This window comes from Pseudophryne corroboree, chromosome 7 (genome assembly GCF_028390025.1).
Source record: "Pseudophryne corroboree isolate aPseCor3 chromosome 7, aPseCor3.hap2, whole genome shotgun sequence".
Classification (NCBI taxonomy): domain Eukaryota; kingdom Metazoa; phylum Chordata; class Amphibia; order Anura; family Myobatrachidae; genus Pseudophryne; species Pseudophryne corroboree.
This window is the reverse complement of record NC_086450.1, coordinates 102642436-102663013: the sequence shown is the minus strand read 5'-3', so window position 1 is coordinate 102663013 and position 20578 is coordinate 102642436. Positions and strand designations below refer to the sequence as shown.

Genomic DNA, 20578 nt, shown 5'->3' with positions numbered 1-20578 from the left:
ATTGACATCAATTCCTGCCCCAATGGAGCTTGCTATTCCCTACTATGTGAACATAAACTCACAATAATGTTAATTTTGTTTGAGGCCAATCAATCTACCAGTGGATCTATGGAGTGTGGGAATATACTGGAACACTTGGCAAGGAAAAAATAACAATGCACACATACAGGACCCTGGTTGGGATTCAAACCATGACCCAAGAGCTGTAAGTCAGCAATGTTAACCACTGTGCTACCATATCATCCACTAGGCTGGTTTTAAGATTGCATAGTGTAGGTTGCCATGGGTATTTTTTTTTTCTTTTTCTTATAACCACGTGGTATAACAAGGCCTTTGTGCTGACTGTGGAGGCAGTGGCATAAGTTTATCCCAGTTACAAGATAAATATTGGTGCCCCACATATATAGAGAAATATATGTATGTTCTAATACACAGGATTAGAACCCATGACCTGTTACACTGAAAGCAGACACCTTACTGATCAAGCTATTTGCTCTCCTGCATAGCAATGCTGCAGATGCTAATTATATGAAGCTACTCAGAATTGTCAGTTCAAAACCATTGAAACTAGGCAGATCTATGTAGTGTGCAGGCACACACTACATGGATCTGTTCAGTTACTCCAATGCTGATTATTTCTCTGACAATTATTTTACAAGTGTCATACACAGGATTAGAACCCATGACCTATTACACTGGAAGCACCTTACTGATGGAGCTATTTGCTCCTGCATAGGAAGCATGAGAATTCTAACTATATGAAGTTACTTGTACTTGTCAGAGAATTAACTTCATATAGTTAGAATTCTCATGCTTCCTTTACAGGAGCAAATAGCTCCATCAGTAAGGTACATGCTTCCAGTGCAATAGGTCGTGGGTTCTAATCCTGGGCATGACACTTGTAAAATGTGCATCTATAATAAGAAGGGTGTGACTTGTAAGCTCCAGTGACTAGTGGGGGAGGGGAGTCGGCCACGGAAGAGATAGCAGTGGCAGTCAATTAACTTAATTGAATGTTGTCACTGAACAGGACTGTCGCTGACTCAATTGCCTCCCACAGTTACGCCTCTGTATGGAGGTACAGTATATGACATACATGCAAGAGCGTTTCTCTACCTGGCCTCATTGCAAAATGTAGGTAGGTTAGAATTGCAGAGGGGGCCTCTTTGGGGCATGTTTGGATTTTGCAGTAGAGTGGTGTTTCTGGGGGAGCAGGGATCCTTGGAGGGGTTAGTGTCCTGGCATTACTGAGCCCCAGAGCACCCGCACCCCATGCACACCTGTAGCGCTACCACTACATGCACGTATAACCTTTCTCTTACGTCCTAGAGGATACTCGGGTCCACATAAGTACCATGGGTATAGACGGGTCCACTAGGAGCCTTGGGTACTTTAAGAAATCAATAGAGTGCACTGGCTCCTCCCTCTATGCCCCTCCTACCAGACTCAGTTTAGAAAATATGCCCGGAGGAGCCGGTCACGCTTAGGGAAGCTCCTGAAGAGTTTTCTGCTTTATTTTCTGTTTGTTATTTTCAGGCAGGTCTGTTTGGCACTAGACTGCCTGCTTCGTGGGACTTAGGGGGGAGAATGGCCCAACTTCCTAAAGAGTTAATGGTCCCATTTCTCTGCTGACAGGACATTAAGCTCCTGAGGGAGTTATTCACAAGCCCCACCACGGCGAGCATATCCTCCCGCAGCACGCCGCCCATCCTAACAGATCCAGAAGATAGAAAAGTGGTGAGTATAGCGCTGGCGTCCCGGTTAGTAGGTCACCAGCGGGAATGGCGGCACAAGGGTAGGAGCGCAGCTCTGAGTGCAGGCTGCACTCCAGGGGGCTCAGGAGGACATACAGTGTAGTGTGTCCCGCTGTGAGGGGCGCACTGAGCCACCACTGATTACCCACAGTGGCTAACATACCTAACAAGGGTTTCAACCCTCTGTTAGGCTTAAAAATTACCTCAGGACAGTATAAAAGAGCGGGAAGCCAAGCACCATTAAGGGGGCGGGGCTTCACTATGAGCAGATCCAGCAGCTCACCAGCGTCATTTTCCCTCTGTAGCTTACACTGACAGGAATCACAGGGAAGCGCAGCGCCTCCACAAAGACTCCACAGCGGTACCAAGGGTTTCTTAGAAGGGGGGGAGTGTTGAAGTATACTAAGCCCTATTAAGGGACTTAGTGCGGCGACCCAGCTTTACTTGGTTACAGAACGCTGTGTGGCTGGCTCCAAGTTGTGTGTCTCCCTGAGGGCTCTGTGTGGGTTAAACTGTATTTTCACCTTCTGTCTGTAGGTGTGTGTGTGTCTCTTCACGTTACCATGTCCAGGGACTGTGTTTCCTGCACAGCTGAATGTCGTTCCTCCCCCGGAGACTCACTACCCTGTACTCTGGATAGTGCATATTCTCAAGCTAGTGGAGAAGAACTCCCATGGTTAGCTTCTATTAAAGGGATGATATCTAATATTTCTACTAAATTATCCCATAATGAGAAAGAGACTCAGATTTTAAGACAGTCTATGGATGACCTGATGAATAGAGTTTCAGTTCCCATACCAGCGTCTCAAATATCAAAGACAGGCAGGTGGGAGCTCGGTTACGTTATTTCAATCACGTTTGGGCAACATCTTGCAAGGATCCCTGGGCCACAGACCTTATCACCCAGGGATACAGACTGGAGTTTCAGGAACTCCGACCTCACATATTCTTCAAATCAGGCTTACCAGCTTCTCCGGAAGCAAGTACGACTTTACAGGCAGCAATTCAAAAACTGATACAGACTCAGGTCATTGTCCCAGTTCCACTTCAACTACACAACAAGGGTTATTACTCCAACCTGTTTGTGGTACCGAAACTGGACGGTTTGGTAAGGCCCATTTTAAACCTCAAATCACTGAACCCGTATTTTAGGGTGTTCCAGTTCAAGATGGAGTCTCTGAGAGCGGTGATCTCAGGTCTGGAGGAGGGGGAATTCCTGGTGTCGCTAGACATCAAGGATGCATACCTTCATATTCCGATTTGGCCGCATCATCAGACTTGTGTACGGTTTGCACTACAGGACTGTCACTACCAGTTTCAGACCCTGCCATTTGGCCTCTCCACGGCACCGAGGGTATTCACCAAGGTAATGGCACAGAGGATGTTTCTCCTCCACAAGCAGGGAGTGGACTAAATACCATACCTGGATGAGCTGCTGATAAAAGCGCCTTCCAGGGAGAGGTTGTTGGACAGCATTGCCCTATCAACCCGACTACTTCAAGATCATGGATGGATTCTGAACCTACCAAAATCCCACCTGGAACCAACATGGAGGCTTCCGTTCCTGGAGATGATACTGGATACAGAGGAACAGAAGGTATTCCTTCCATTGGAAAAGGCATTGGTAATCCAGTCGATGGTGCGGGATGTTCTAAAACAAGCCCGGATATCGGTACATTTATGCATTCGCCTTCTTGGGAAGATGGTCGCCGCTTACGAGGCTTTACAGTATGGAAGGTTTCATGCGAGGCCCTTCCAGCTGGATCTGCTGGACAAATGGTCTGGATCGCATCTTCACATGCACCAGAGGATACGTCTGTCGCCAAAACCCAGGATTTCTCTTTTGTGGTGGCTTCAGACTTCTCACCTTACCGAGGGTCGAAGGTTCGGGATTCAAAATTGGATTCTGCTAACCACAGACGCAAGCCTCAGAGGTTGGGGAGCGATCACCCAGGGGGAACAGTTCCAAGGAAAATGGTCAAGTCAAGAAGCCATTCTTCCAATCAACATTCTGGAACTAAGGGCCATATACAACGCCCTTCTACAGGCATTGCATCGTCTTCAAGATCAAGCCATTCAGGTTCAGTCAGACAATGTGACGGCAGTAACGTACATAAACCGACAGGGCGGGACGAAGAGCAGAGCAGCAATGTCAGAGGTAACAAGAATTCTCCTCTGGGCAGAAAGACACACGGTGGTGCTGTTGGCAATCTTCATTCTGGGAGTAGACAACTGGGAAGCGAACTTCCTCAGCAGACACGACCTCCACCCGGGAGACTGGGGCCTTCACCCGCAAGTATTCGAGTCCTTTAACATGTTGGTGGGGAATTCCACAAATAGACATGATGGCCTCTTGTCTCAACAAGAAGCTAAAGCGTATTGTTCCAGGTCGAGGGACCCGCAGTGGCGGTGGACGCTCTGGTGACTCCATGGGTCTTCCAGATGATTTACGTATTTCCACCTCTTCCACTGATCCCAAGAATTCTCAAAAGAATAAAAAAGGAAAAGGTTCAAGCAATTCTCATTGCTCCGGATTAGCCAAGAAGGGCCTGGTACGCGGATCTGCTGGAGATGCTCCTAGAGGGCCCGTGGCCTCTTCCTTGCCTCTACCTTTTCGAGAGGATCTTCTACAACAGGTGCCGCTCGTCTATCAAGACTTACCACGGTTACGTTTGACGGCATGGAAGTTGAGCGTCAAATTTTAGCCCGGAAAGGCATTCCGGATAAGGTTATTCCACCCTGATCCAAGCCAGGAAAGGGGTAACGTCTAAACATTAACACCGTATTTTGGAAAAAAATATGTCTCGTGCAGTGGAATTTCAGCTGGGACGTTTTCTTCTTTTTCTACAGTCGGGTGTGGATGCGGACCTACGTTTGGGCTCCTTACAGTGCCCTAGGCTCCTAGTGGACCCGTCTATACCCATGGTACTAATGTGGACCCCAGTATCCTCTACGGACTACGAGAAAAGCATTTACCGGTAGGTAATTAAAATCAAATTTTTTCATCACACCATGCATGATATGTATTCACAGGAATGTGCCATTTGTATCATGCCACATGAGAAGTATTTAACAATGCAAAAGTACTGTATAAAGCACAGTATGTAAATATTTTCTCATAACGCACTGTGCATAGATTAACCCCAAGGGCATCTTAGTGTGACCTGTAAATGTACAGTACAATATGCACAACATGGGAAATAGAGGATAGTTATGTGATATTGTATAAAAAGTACAAATCTAATTAAAAAAAATTGTAATTCTGGTAAAATAGGATTTTAATACCTACCGGTAAATCCTTTTCTCTTAGTCCGTAGAGGATGCTGGGGGTATAGACGGGATCCGCACTTTAAGACTTTAAAAGGGGTGTGAACTGGCTCCTCCCTCTATGCCCCTCCTCCAGACTCCAGTTATAGGAACTGTGCCCAGGGAGACGGACATTTCGAGGAAAAGGGATTTATTTTGATTTAAACTAAGGTGAGATACATACCAGCTCACACCTCAAACATGCCGTACAACATGGCATTCAACCCAACGCATGCAACGGCGTGAATAATGACAGCAACAGGCTGACTATAACCGCAACACAACACGTGTGTAACCATAACCAATAACTGTAGATACAGTACGCACTGGGAGGGGCGCCCAGCATCCTCTAAGGACTAAGAGAAAAGGATTTACCTGTAGGTATTAAAATCCTATTTTCTCCTTACGTCCTAGAGGATGCTGGGGACACTTCAAGAACCATGGGGCTTATACCAAAGCTCAAGAACAGGCGGGAGAGTGCGGATGACTCTGCAGCACCGATTGACCAAACAAGAGGTCTTCCTTAGCAAGGGTATCAAACTTGTAAAACTTTGCAAAAGTGTTTGAACCCAACCAAGTAGCTGCTCGGCAAAGCTGTAATGCCGATACCCCCGGGCAGCTGCCCAGGACAAGCCCACCTTTCTGGTAGAATGGGCCTTCACCGATTTCGGTAACAACAATCCAGCTGTAGAATTAGCTTGCCGAATCGTATTACAGATCCAGCGTGCAATAGTCTGCTTGGAAGCAGGAGCCCCAATCTTGTTGGGATCATACAGGACAAACAGAGCCTCTGTTTTCCTAATCTGAGCCGTTCTGGCCACATAAATTTTCAAAGCTCTGACCACATCTAGAGACTTCGATTCCTCAAAGGCGTCAGTAGCCCCTGGCACCACAATAGGTTGGTTCATGTGAAACGATGACACCACTCTAGGCAGAAATTGCTGACGAGTTCTCAACTCCGCTCTATCTTCATGGAAGATCAAATACGGGCTCTTGTGAGACAAAGCCGCCAATTCAGACAACCGCCTTGCAGAGGTCAAGGCCAACAGCATGATCACTTTCCAAGTGACGAATTTCAACTCTACCTTAAGTAAAGGTTCAAACCACTGAGATTGCAGGAACCGCAACACCACGTTAAGATCCCATGGTGCCACCGGGGCCACAAAGGGAGGTTTGATGTGCAGTACGCCTTTCACGAAAGTCTTAACTTCCGGAAGGGAAGCCAATTCTTTTTGAAAGAAAATTGACAAGGCCGAGATTTGTACTTTAACTGAGCCTAACTTTAGGCCCGCATCCACCCCTGCTTGCAGAAAATGGAGAAAACGGCCCAGCTGAAATTCTTCCGTAGGAGCCTTCTTGGATTCACACCAAGACACATATTTTCTCCAAACACAGTGATAATGTTTCGCCGTTACCTCTATTCTAGCCTGAAGCAGTTTGGGAATTACTTCACCGGGAATACCCTTTCGGGCTAGGATCCTGCGCTCAACCTCCAAGCCGTCAAACGAAGCCGCGGTAAGTCTTGGTACACGCACGGCCCCTGCTGTAACAGATCCTCTCGCAGAGGAAGAGGCCAGGGATCTCCTATGAGCAATTCCTGAAGATCTGGATACCAAGCCCTCCTTGGCCAGTCTGGAACAATGAGGATTGCCTGAACCCTTGTTCTTCTTATGATCTTTATCACTTTTGGAATGAGTGGAATTGGAGGGAACACATACACCGACTGAAACACCCATGGTGTCATTAGGGCGTCCACTGCTATTGCGTGAGGGTCCCTCGACCTGGAACAATATCTCGGAAGTTTCTTGTTGAGGCGAGACACCATCATGTCTATTTGAGGAATTCCCCAACGACTTGTCACTTCTGCAAAGACCTCTTGATGAAGACCCCACTCTCCTGGATGGAGATCGTGTCTGCTGAGGAAGTCTGCTTCCCAGTTGTCTACACCCGGAATGAAGACCGCTGCCAGAGAGCTTACATGCTTTCCGCCCAGCGGAAAACTTTTGTGGCTTCTGCCATTGCCGCTCTGCTCTTCGTTCCGCCCTGGCAGTTTACGTACGCCACTGCTGTTATGTTGTCCGACTGAATCAAGATGTTCCCGCTTGTAGAAGGCTGTTGTAAATGGCCCTTAACTCCAGAATGTTTATGTGTAGACAAGCTTCCTGGCTTTAGCAATTTTCCCTGGAAATTTTCCCCCTGTGTGACTGCACCCCAACCTCGGAGACTCGCATCCGTGGTCACCAGGATCCAGTCCTGTATCCCGAATCTGCGTCCCTCTAGGAGGTGAGAGCTGTGCAGCCACCACAGAAGTGAGATTCTGGTTTTGGAAGACAGGATTGGAAGAAAAACTCTCTGTAATTCCGTGTCCAGAATCATACACAAGAACGACAGTCTTGTCATCGAAACCAACTGTGATTTTGGCAAGTTTAGGAGTCAACCATGTTGTTGCAGAATTGTCAGGGAGAGCGTCACGCTCTGCAGTAATAGTTCCTTGCACCTCGCTTTTATCAGGAGATCGTCCAAGTTACTGGATAATTGTGACTCCTTGATTGCGCAGGAGAACCATCATTTCCGACATAACTTTGGTGAAAACCCTCGGAGCCGTGGACAGACCAAACGGCAACGTCTGAAATTGGTAATGACAATCCTGAACGGCAAACCTCAGGTAAGCCTGATGTAGAGGATATATGGGGACGCGTAAGTAGGCATCCTTTATGTCGACCGACACCATAAAATCCCCTTCCCTCCAGACTGGAGATCACTGCTCGGAGAGACTCCATCTTGAATTTGAATTTTTTATATAGAAATTGAGGGATTTTAAGTGCAGAATAGGTCTGACCGAGCCGTCTGGCTTCGGGACCACGAACAGGCTCGAATAAAAGCCTTCTCCCTGTTGTGACGGGGGCACCGTGACAATGACTTGATTTTGACATAGTTTTTGTATAGCACCGCATACCACCAACCTGTCCGGAAGAGAAACTGGTAAGGATGATTTGAAAAATCGTCGAGGGGGCACGTCTTGAAATTCCAGCTTGTACCCTTGGGACTGTTTCTAATACCCATGGGTCTAGGGTCGAACGAACCCAGAAATGACTGAAGAGTCGGAGACGTGCCCCCATTGGTGCGGACTCCCGCAGAGGAGTCCCAGCGTCATGCGGTGGATTTGGTAGAAGCTGGAGAGGACTTCTGCTCTTGGGAACCTGCCACAGCCGGTGACCTTTTTCCCTTTCCTCTTCCTCTAGAAGCAAGGAAGGAAGACCCTATTCCTTTTTTGTATTTATTGGGCCGAAAGGACTGCATCTGATAGTGGTGCGTTTTCTTTTGTTGTGCAGGAACATAAGGTAAAAAGGATGACTTACCCGCGGTAGCCGTAGATACCATGTCAGCGAGGCCGTCACCAAACAAGACACCACCTTTATACGGCAAAGACTCCATAGCCTTCTTAGAGTCAGCATCAGCATTCCATTGATGAAGCCACAATGCTCTCCTAGCTGAGACTGCCATAGCATTGGCTCTTGATCCCAAAAGGCCAATGTCCCTCGCAGCTTCCTTAAGGTAGGCTGCAGCATCCCTGATATGACCCAGAGTCAAAAGAATGTTATCCCTATCCAGGGTATCAAACTCAGATGACAAGTTATCTGCCCACTTTTCAATAGCGCTACTCACCCACGCTGAAGCAACGGAAGGTCTGAATAGCGTACCCGTAGTGACATAAATGGATTTCAATGTATTTTCCTGCCTACAATCTGCAGGTTCTTTTAGGGCTGCCGTGTCAGGAGACGGAAGCGCCACCTTTTTGGACAGACGTGACAGAGCTTTGTCCACAGTGGGGGGTGACTCCCACTTTTCCCTATCCCCAGAGGGGAACGGATATGCCACCGGAAATTCTCTTGGGAATTTGAAAATTCTTGTCAGGATTTTCCCAAACCTTTTCAAAAAGAGCGTTCAGTTCATGAGATGGAGGAAACGTTACCTCAGGTGTCTTTCCTTTATACATACAGACCCTCGTATCAGGAACCGCAGGGTCCTCCGTGATATGTAATATGTCTTTTATCGCCACAATCATGTACTGAATGCTTTTAGCCAGTTTTGGATTTAATCTGGCATCACTATAGTCGACACTGAAGTCAGAGTCCGTGTTGGTATCTGTATCTGCTATCTGGGTAAAAGAACGCTTTTGTGACCCCGAGGGGGTCTGAACTTGTGACAACACATCCTCCACGAATTTCTTCCATGCCTGGGTCTGAGACTCAGACTTATCCAATCTCTTATTTAATAGAGCCACATTCGCATTCAAAGCACTCAAAACATTTACCCTATCAGGCGTCGGCAGTGCCGACAGGGTCGCTCCCACAGTCGTTTCTTTCCCTAATCCAGTCTCCTCCTGGGAAGAGCACTCAGCCTCACACATGCCGACACACGTGTACCGACACCACAAACACACTTGGCATATAGGGGACAGACCCACAGTAAAGCCTGTCAGAGAAACACAGAGGGAGTTTGCCAGCTCACAACCCAGCGCCTATCCCGATACTGAAACGTTTTATACAATGCCTCAGACCTGTTAGCGCTTTTATTATTATTAAAACAGCACCAAATTAACTGTCCCCCCCCCCCCCCCCCGTTTTAAACCCTGTTACTTGTACAGCAGTGTAGGAGGAGAGGACCAGCGTCTCTGCAGCTCTGTGAGAGAAAATGGCGCTGATGAGAGCTGTGAGGGCTAAGCCACGCCCCCTTAATGGTGCGCTTCAGCCCCGCTATTTTTCAAATATGTATACTGGCAGGGGTTCATATTCAGTGCCCAGGCACTATATACCACTTTTTCCAGTTATTTAAATGAGGATTTATGCTACCCAGGGCACCCCCACTCCTCGCCCTGCACCCTGTAGTGCCGCTGTGTGTGTGGGAGCATGGCGCGCAGCGCGGCCGCTGTGCGGTACCTCAAAGCCGTCACTGAAGTCTTCTGATCTTCTTCTACTCACCCGTCTTCTGACTTCTGGCTCTGTAAGGGGGGTGATGGCGGGCTCCGGGAACGAGCATCTAGGCGTACCTAGCGATCAGATCCTCAGGAGCTAATGGTGTCCTGTAGCCTAAGAAGCAGAGCCTTGAAACTCACAGAAGTAGGTCTGCTTCTCTCCCCTCAGTCCCACGATGCAGGGAGCCTGTTGCCAGCAGGTCTCCCTGAAAATAATAAACCTAACAAAAGTCTTTTTTTAGAGAAACTCAGGAGAGCTCCTCAGTGTGCATCCAGTCTCACTGGGCACAGAATCTAACTGGAGCCTGGAGGAGGGGCATAGAGGGAGGAGCCAGTTCACACCCCTTTTAAAGTCTTAAATTGCCCATATCTCCTGCGGATCCCGTCTATACCCCCATGGTTCTTGAAGTGTCCCCAGCATCCTCTAGGACGTAAGGAGAAAAGTAAATAGTAAAAAGACATGTCCTAAATTTCTAGGGAGTCTAGACTACAGTGCTTATTGAGAATTATGGGGACTGTGCGACTTCTCTGATATGGGGCCTAATTCTGAGTTGATCGCAGCATCAATTTTGTTAGCAGTTGGGCAAAACCATGGGGGTAATTCCAAGTTGATCGCAGCAGGATTTTTGATAGTAATTGGGCAAAACCATGTGCACTGCAGGGAAGGCAGATATAACATGTGCAGAAAGAGTTAGATTTGGGCGGGTTATTTTATTTCTGTGCAGGTTAACTGGCTGCTTTATTTTTACACTGCAAATTAGATTGCAGATTGAACACACCCCACCCAAATCTAACTCTCTCTGCACAGGTTATATCTGCCTCCCCTGCAGTGCACATGGTTTTGCCCAATTGCTAACAAAAATCCTGCTGCGATCAACTTGGAATTACCCCCCATGTGCACTGCAGGAGGGGCAGAAGTAACATGTGCAGAGAGAGTTAGATTTGTATGTGGTGTGTTCAAACTGAAATCTAAATTGCAGTGTAAAAATAAAGCAGCCAGTATTTACCCTGCACAGAAACAAAATAACCCACCTAAATCTAACTCTCTCTGCAAATGTTATATCTGCCCCCCCCTGCAGTGCACATGGGCCCTCATTCCGAGTTGTTCGCTCGGTATTTTTCATCGCATCGCAGTGAAAATCCGCTTAGTACGCATGCGCAATGTTCGCACTGCGACTGCGCCAAGTAACTTTACTATGAAGAAAGTATTTTTACTCACGCCTTTTTCTTCGCTCCGGCGAACGTAATGTGATTGACAGGAAATGGGTGTTACTGGGCGGAAACACGGCGTTTCAGGGGCGTGTGGCTGAAAACGCTACCGTTTCCGGGAAAAACGCAGGAGTGGCCGGAGAAACGGTGGGAGTGCCTGGGCGAACGCTGGGTGTGTTTGTGACGTCAACCAGGAACGACAAGCACTGAAATGATCGCACAGGCAGAGTAAGTCTGGAGCTACTCTGAAACTGCTAAGTAGTTAGTAATCGCATTATTGCGAATACATCGGTCGCAATTTTATGAAGCTAAGATTCACTCCCAGTAGGCGGCGGCTTAGCGTGTGTAACTCTGCTAAATTCGCCTTGCGACCGATCAACTCGGAATGAGGGCCATGGTTTTGCCCAATTGCTAACAAACTTGCTGCTGCGATCAACTCAGAATTACCCCCATCGTCTGTGTTCAGCCATTGTTAAATAGCCCTGATACTAAGGTGCTTAATCATGCAGATACAGACAATTTAGCATGATTTTGGCCAAATGAATAGCCCCTTTATTTTTATCCCTTTTACTCGTGAACATCCACAATATGGGTATGATGTTGAGTCAGGCGTAGCCTGTCTGCATCTTTTGGTGGTTTCATGTCTGTGACTTTATGTATAATGCAAAAGCCACTACAAAGCCATCCCCAGGTGGACATCCATGCAAGTACTGAGATGCCAGCTTTCAGTGCCTGTAGACCTTATAATACCACTTGGTGCGTCATTAGACACCACCATCAGTCACACCATGGAAACTTGCAACAACCCCATGGTAGAAGCAGATTTTTCATCTGCGTATGGCCTTGATTGTGAACCATAAAGAGTCTGAGTATGCAAACACTTCAGAGACGGACTGGGGCTACTTTTCAGCCCTGGCATCTACATGACCGCATGCACGCACCTCACAGGGGGCGTGGTCACTACTTACAGGGGCATGCCATGAGTCAGGGGGGTATGGACTCACAGCACTCCCACCATCTTTCTTGCAGACAAGCACGTTGGGCAGGGAAGTAAGCGTAATAGAGAGCCGGAAGCTGCCAGAATGGCAAGTCCAACCCTGAAACACTTCAGCGACATGCCAGTGACACTCACATACCATTCCTATAAGATAGACCATCTCTCTGTGCCCGCATAGTCACCCAGCCACGATTGCCAGGCACATGTCCAATCCGTTTCTGATACCATGGGGCAGATGTATTAACCTGGAGAAGGCATAAGGAAGTGATAAACCAGTGATATGTGCAAAGTGATAAAGGCACCAGCCAATCAGATCCTAACTGTTAATTTACATATTGGAGCTGATTGGCTGGTGCCTCTATCACCTTGCACATATCACTGGTTTATCACTTCCTTATGCCTTCTCCAGGTTAATACATCTGCCCCACATGTGTCTCACTTGCAACAGCGTCTCTGAGCATACACACAGGGGTTAATTCCAAGTTGATCGCAGCAGGAAATTTTTTAGCAGTTGGGCAAAACGTGCACTGCAGGGGAGGCAGATATAACATGTGCAGAGAGAGTTAGATTTGGGTGGGTTATTTTATTTCTGTGCAGGGTAAATACTGGGGGATCCGGTCTGAAGATCGACAGTGTCTAGGTCGACAATGTTTAGGTCGACCACTATAGGTCGACAGTCACTAGGTCGACATGGATGGAAGGTCGACAGGGTTTCTAGGTCGACATGTGCTAGGTCAACAGGTCTACAGGTCGACATGAGTTTTTCACATTTTTTTTCTTTTTTTGAATTTTTTCATACTTAACGATCCACGTGGAATACGATTGGAACGGTAAAGTGTGCCGAGCGAAGCGGCAGCGGAGCGAAGGCACCATGCCCGAAGCATGGCGAGGGGACGCGGTGCACTAATTTGGGATCCCGGTCACTCTACGAAGAAAACGACACAAAAAAAAAAATCCTCATGTCGACCTTTAGACCTGTCGACCTAGCACATGTCGACCTAGAAACCCTGTCGACCTTCCATCCATGTCGACCTACTGACTGTCGACCTATAGTGGTCGACCTAAACATTGTCGACCTAGACACTGTCGATTTGATGAACCACACCTAAATACTGGCTGCTTTATTTTTACACTGCAATTTAGATTGCAGATTGAACACACCACACCCAAATCTAACTCTCTCTGCACATGTTATATCTGCCTCCCCTGCAGTGCACATGGTTTTGCCCAACTGCTAACCAAATTCCTGCTGCGATCAACAGTGTACCCCCACAGTGTAGCCTTCTGTGCAAGTCAGAATCAGGCCCTATACTGTATAACATTGTAAGAACAAGCAGTTTTATATTCCACTATGGTGTGATTTATTTCCCTAGGCTAATAACCGCACACTGAGAGAAAAGATTCTACAAGTGAACCCTTTGGTGGAAGCTTTTGGAAATGCCTCCACTGTGATCAATGACAACTCCAGCCGGTTTGGAAAGTATCTTGAAATGATGTTCACACCAACAGGGGCCGTAATGGGCGCAAAGATCTCTGAGTATCTGTTGGAGAAGTCCCGGGTTATAAAACAGGCTGTGTAAGTGAGGTGGCTTCAACAAATTCAACGTTCCATCTTATAAATATCCCAACTCCAAAAATATGTATTAAACAATATATCCATTTTTTTTACATGTCATTCTAAAAAATACATTGTTTTTAATAGCTTCTTTTTTAGCTATTTTGTAAGAAAAATCTATTCACATAAAAAAAATGTTCTGGCTGACTTTCAGTGATGTATATAGAACCAAATGCAAAACTTCTATTTTTAGTATTCTTTCAGAACAATGTTTGGATCACTTGAATTATATTACTGTCAGCATACTAATTATGTTATAAATGAAGAGAGTAATGATTCACAACTAATGAAATAATGGGCCTGATATAAAACAGGACTTGCGTTCATTGTCACTGTTTTAAAGTTTTATTTCAGTTACATAAAATATTGATTACTATATTTTTTTTAAAAGTGATTCTTTAAATGGATTTTCAGTGCAATGCAGAAGTCCTTGGATGAAGTTTAGGAAGTACTACTCTTTGTCCAGAGTAGGGCAGAAGACTAGTTATATGGGGAGCAGAGGGAGTTTTTATGGCTGGAACATCAAGGGGCTTTCAGGATGACATCATATGAACTGGATCCTATTGGGACCTCTTCTGCTCTTTTTTTAATGGATGGTTATACTGAGCTTTCATCAGCAAATCAATTGAATATCTCATTGAGTCTTTTGAGATGAGACTTTGCTTACTCTTCTCTGAAAGGCAGTAATACCTACAAAGTCAAGATATTTCTAGATCACCAAGGGAGGGCATTTATAAAACCAGTTCTACAGGTAGCTGTGCAGAAATTTAAATATGGTATTGACCAATGTAACCCAACATAGGGGTACATTTTCTAAGAAGTTTGTCTCACCCATGTTTGCCCGAGATTAAACACGGGCGAGATGGATCAGACACGGGTGTATTTTTAAAACTAAAGCTAGAATTGCCTATAGTATGTTCCCGTGTTTTAGTTAATCATGTTTTCCAATGGTGTATGCACTCGTGTGTGGCTGCCATGTTTGACAACAGCCAAACACTGGTGTGGAGTCTGTCCCCCCACCCAGCCACCCAAGCATAACCAGCCCGGGCTGTTAAAGCCGGTCCTGGTTCATGAAATACAGGGGAAAAAATGTGTAGGCTTCTCCTGTATTTATTGAATCAGCACAGGGCTCTTGGACCAGACCTGGTTTCAAAAACAGGGGGAAAAAGACATAGGGGCCCCCTGTATTTCTGAAACCAGCACCAGGCTCCACTAACCAGGGAGGTAATGCCACAGCCAGGGGACATGCTTTCATTGGTCCCCGTGGCCGTAGCATTAACCCCCCCTAACTAGTCAGCCCTGGCCGGAGCTTCTTGGGAGAGTAGGACCCCCCCCAATAAAGTGGTCTCCTCTCCAGGGCACCCAAGGCCAGGGCTGAAGCATGGGGCTGTCCCCAACACCACTGGACTATGGGTGCTGAGTTGATAGTCCATTCAAGTTAGTTCAAGTTTGTATAAAATATCATCTTTTACTGGAGGGGCTACAGGTCCCCGGAAGCCTCCCCCGCAGGCTGGTACTTGGAAAACCTGGGCATTAAGTGCCCACTGGTACCTATAGTCCCCCTGTAAAAGAAATATTTAAAACCATTTAGTGACATTTAAGCAGAGAAGCACGGCACAGATCTTACTGATCTGTGCAGGCTTCTCTGAACACGCTGCTGAGAGGGATGTCTATTTGAAAAGTGTACAGTATTTTGGTTCTAGTTTACAGAAGGAGAAAGAATTGACTGCATAGGAGAGGAATGGGTTAAACATCCTGTGAGGGGGTGTACCCAGATGTGAGGTAGTACAGCCTTAGGAAAAAGGGGAGGGTTGAGGTATATATAGACTGCAGCGGCCATTTCAGGCCTCTTTGCTGCTTGAATCTCTTTGGGGTAAGTCTGCCTAGCAGATCGTTTCCCCCTTTGATACTTTAACTATTTGTTATGGCCTCCAGCCGCCCTCGTCGTTCTACGGGCGCCCCGGCCCGTTATCAGGCCAGCGAAGCCGAACCCGGGGCCGGGATCTCCGGTGCGGGGGAGGCTGTGTCTGGGCTTGGGGCTGCTGCAGGACCGTCGGGTGCAGGGCGCCGGACGCGCTCATCCGGCGGCACTGCGGTCGTGAGTGAGGCTACTGGCGGCCGCGGTGGGCGGCAAGGGACGGCCCGGAGGTCTGGTATCCTGGAGGGAGGGGACCAACGGTCCTCACCTCCGGGCTCAGCTGCGGGCGTCGGGGCGGTGGTAGCCCGCGGGCGCGCGCTGGCGCGCCTCGCTGGACGCCGCCCGGCTCCCGTCGCGGTGTCCATCAACCAGTCTCCCCTGCCAGGGCCGCTTGCAAGGTCCACGCGGCGGGGGAGAACTGGGAGAGCAGCAGAGGTTACGGCGATCCGGCCTGGGCCCGTTGAGGCGCCCAGCGCGGGATCGTCGGGTGCAGGTGATCCACAGCAGGCCGCTTCGGCGGCGGAGGACGCCAGGAGGGGAGGCGCTGGGGCGCGCGCACGGCTGGCGCGCGCGGCTCCGGCGGCGTCGCGCGCACACGTGTGCGCGCAGCGCCGCCGCATGGTTCAATGTCCCCTCATCCCTCCTCGCAACGGAGTAATTCCGGCGGGGCGAGGGGGGCAAATAGGCCTGGCGGTGATCAACCAGGTTTGCGGCACTTGTCCGCCAGCAGTGCGGACGGGAGGGACAGCATGGCACCGCGGCCTTCACATGAGGCACGGAGCAGTGCCCCCTGGGCGGGGCGTGGCGGCCCATCCATCGCCGCAGGGGTTCCTGGGCGGGCGGGCACGGCAAGCGGGGGGGGGTTTAGGTCCGGGGTGAGGCACCCAGTTAATACGGACCTTTCCCCGCAAGGCCGACCGGTTTGTGGTCCTGATGGGTCATGGCTTCCCGTGCCCATCAGCGGGTCCACACGGCGCGTTCCACCCGCTCGACACCCAGCGGGGGACGCTCCGTCGCCAGGGGGTGCGGATGTAAATCAGGACGCGTTCACTACGGCCCTCGCCACAGTGGTCGCAGCTTTGGGCCCGCTCTCAGCGGCCCCCGACCGCGAGGTCGGGTCAGGGGGGTTTCCTAGCGGAACGGGCGCGGGCTCAGCCGCGCAGAGGGTCGCGCGGGCGTGCCGTGAGCTTGGTGCGGCCGCGGCTCAGCTGCAGCAGCAGCCACGGCGGGGTGGGAATGTGCGTTCATGTAGCACGCCATCGCATGGTAGGGCTAGGCCCTCGCCACTTTCTGTCTCTGGGTCCTTTTCCCCCTTTTTGCCCGCAGTTGATCGGAATGATACGGAAGAAGCGGAATCGGAAGTTGAGGACGTTTCATACATCGCCCCGGACGAATCTGGATCCGATCATTCTACGGCTTCAGGTGAGGCGGAGCAGTCAGTGTCGGTCGCGAGTACTTCCTCAAGTTCTCGCAGCTCGTCCTCTTCTTCCTCGTCTTCCTCCTCCTCCCTTTCCTCGGCGGTGTCCGACATAAGTAGCACGGCCAAGGCGAGGAAACGGGCGATTAAATACGCCAAAAAGGCAGCCGGGAGACAGGAGCGGCATAAGAGGCGAAGGCGGGTTAGCAAAGAATCTCGCAAGGCTAGGAAGCGACGCGACTTGCCGGGCGTGGTCCGCTGCGAATATACAGCTGTCATGCGAGGGCTCAGGGATAGCTGCAGCAAAAGCATTCGCAAAGGAGACTTCGTAGATATCTTCGTCTTGACGAAGGGCGCGAAGAAGGAATTCAAGGCAGCTACCGCTAAGGAGGGCATAGGGGCCGAGGCATTTCGCACGTTCGATAATTGGCTTGCAGGGTTCTGGGTTTTCGCGGCCTGTTACCTCGAGGACAGGCCAGACGAGCATATGAACATCATCCGGTACCTGCACCTCGTGCATGACATGCAGCGCACGTCGGCGGATGATGAATGGCGTAGGTATGACGAGGAGTTCAGAGAAAAACAAGATGGGTTGTACATTATGGACTTTGGGTTCAAAGACGTGGAGGTCTGGCTTAGGGTCACCAGGGCCTCACAACAGACCACGGAGCCCCGGGGCGCTGGGGCGGACGGACACCGTGTTGGTCCGTCCGCCCAGGCGCTCGGCGGGGTCGGGGGGTCGGCCAAGCAAGTTAGGTCGGCCGTCCGGACTGGTAAACAGGCAGGAAATAAGGGGTTATGCTTCGCGTTTAACAACGCGGCATGTACATACGGCAAGCAGTGTCGGTTCCGCCACGCTTGCCTGCATTGCGGGGGTTTCCACCCGGCCTCCTCCTGTTTCAAGAATGCTCGGCAGGGTCCCCGCGCTAAACAACCCTATTCGAAGGGAGCTCCCGGCGGGAGTGCTCCGCAGGGCACCAACGCCAGTTAGGATAGAAGCTATGCGAAAATGGCTCAATTGGTATCCGAATAAGGACGATGCCAGGTTTTTGTTCGAAGGTTTTAGTTTTGGTTTCCGCTTGCCTGTTGCAAGCGAGGTTACAGTTAGGGCGCAGAGGAACCTTCAGTCGGCTAGGTCCTTGCCTTTAGTGTTGCGGGAAAAAGTCGATAAGGAGGTCAGGCTGGGCAGGATGGGGGGGCCTTTTGCTGCACCCCCCGTGGCTGACCTCGTCATCTCCCCGGTGGGGGTGGTGCCCAAGAAGACACCTGGGGCCTTCCGTCTGATACAGCACCTTTCCTACCCACCGGGGGCCTCGGTAAACGACGCTATACCTCAGGGCCATTGCTCGGTGGTATATCAATCGTTTGACGAGGCGCTCAATTTGGTCCGCAGCTACGGAAATGGGGCCCTCATGGCAAAGATTGACGTCGAATCCGCTTTCAGGTTGCTACCCCTCCATCCGGACTCATTTCGTTTTATGGGATTCCGGATTGGAGCGGAATATTTCATCGACAAATGTTTGCCGATGGGATGTTCCGTTTCATGCTCGTATTTTGAACGTTTTAGCACCTTCCTGCATTGGTGCGTGGAGTCTTCGTCGGGTGGGCACGGAGTTGCCCATTACCTCGATGATTTCCTTTGTACGGGTCCGGCAGGTTCGCCGCGGTGCGGCAACCTGCTTTTCAGTATACGAGCTTTGTTTTGTCACTTCGGAGTGCCAGTTGCCGAAGACAAAACGGAGGGGCCGATCTCTTGCCTGTCATTTCTGGGTATCGAGATCGACACAGTGGCGGGCGAGTGTCGCCTGCCTTTGGACAAAGTGGCTAAGCTTCGCGAGGTCATTGGACAGTTCCTGGGCTCGCGTAAGGTTAAGCTGCGGCAGGCGCAATCCTTGCTGGGCATGTTTAACTTTGCTTGTCGGGTCATCCCGATGGGCAGGGTTTTCTGCCGGAAGCTGGAAAGAGCAACCGCGGGATGTGCCAGGCCGCACCACTTTGTAAGGTTGCCAGCCGAGATAAAAAGAGATCTGGCAGTCTGGGCCTCGTTCCTGGAAGATTTTAACGGGGTTCGAATATGGCTAACACCAACGACAGATAGCGCCAGATTGCAGCTTTTCACAGACGCGGCGGGAGCATCCGGTTTTGGGTGCTATCTTGAAGGAGCTTGGTGCGCAGCAGCATGGCCAGCGGAGTGGCATCAGGCTGGTCTCACTAGGGACCTTCTGCTCCTGGAGCTTTTTCCCATCATGGTTGCGCTGGAGATTTGGGGCGAGCGGCTAGCGCATCGCAGCATCCTGTTCAGATGCGACAATCTGGGCGTGGTACACGCGATTAACAACCAGAGGGCTAAATCGCTCGTGGTGCTGAGGGTCCTAGGGCAGTTGCTGCTTACTTGTTTGCGCAGGAACGTGTGGTTCCGTGCGCAGCATGTGCCGGGTCTGGAGAACGGGGTCGCTGATGCGCTATCGCGAGGGCACTGGGATAGGTTTTACTTGCTGGCTCCCGAGGCCGATCAACGGGGTTTTCATTGTCCCGGTTATGTCTGGCAGGTCATCGAGCCGGAATGGAAGGGCTAGCGCTGCGGTCGGTCGCGCCATCCACGCTTAAGGCTTACGAACAGGCCTGGAGCGAATGGGAAGACTTTACCAGAGGACGGAAGCAACGAGGTAAGAGCGGGCAACGGATGATGCTTTCTTTTATTTGGCAGCTTTATGTTTCGGGTAGGTCTAGAGCAGTGGTGTCCCGGTACCTGGCTGGCATTGCGTTTTTCTGCAGAATTAAAGGTGTTCCGGATCTGACAAAAAGCGGGATTCTGCTTAAAGCTATGAAAGGATGGGCGCGCGTTGCACCTACGCCACCTGACAGAAGGAGGCCCATTGATGCAGCACTGTTGCCGGACATCATTGGGTCGGTGGGAGCCATAGCATCGTCTTTGTTTGAATCGCTGCTTTTCAGATTGGCTTTTTCTATGGCCTACCATGGTGCCTTTAGGATTTCGGAGTTGGTAGCGCCTTCTAAGCGTACGGATTCGCGCATGCTGGTGGGTGACGTGGTGGTGAGTGAGGGGTCCCTGCTGTGCAGACTGCGACGCTCTAAGACGGACCAGGTGGGAAAGGGCCGATGGGTCACCCTGGTTCCGGCATTGGAAGAGAGCATATGCCCAGTACGGTTGGCGGTACAATATGAAGCAGTAAGGCCCGACTGTCAGGGGTCGTGGTTGATGCACTATAATGGGCTGCCAGTAACTAAGTTCCAATTTCGGTGGATGATGGGTCGCTGTCTGACGAGCTTGGGCCTTTCCCCCTCCCACTTCGGTACACACTCCTTCCGCATTGGGGCTGCTACGGCGGCAGCGGCAGCGGGTTTTTCGGGAGCCCAGATCCAGGC

At 49.9% G+C, this 20578-nt stretch overlaps 1 protein-coding gene across 4 annotated transcripts in view; it reads left to right on the top strand.

Moving 5' to 3' along the window:
• MYO3B (myosin IIIB) overlaps positions 1-20578 on the top strand; it is a 625340-nt gene that overhangs the window by 188774 nt on the left and 415988 nt on the right. For all 4 annotated transcript variants that reach the window (XM_063933501.1, XM_063933502.1, XM_063933503.1 and 1 more), the window contains exon 7: positions 13615-13817. In XM_063933501.1, the coding sequence (XP_063789571.1) occupies positions 13615-13817 (203 nt within the window). The remainder of the gene's footprint in view (positions 1-13614; positions 13818-20578) is intronic.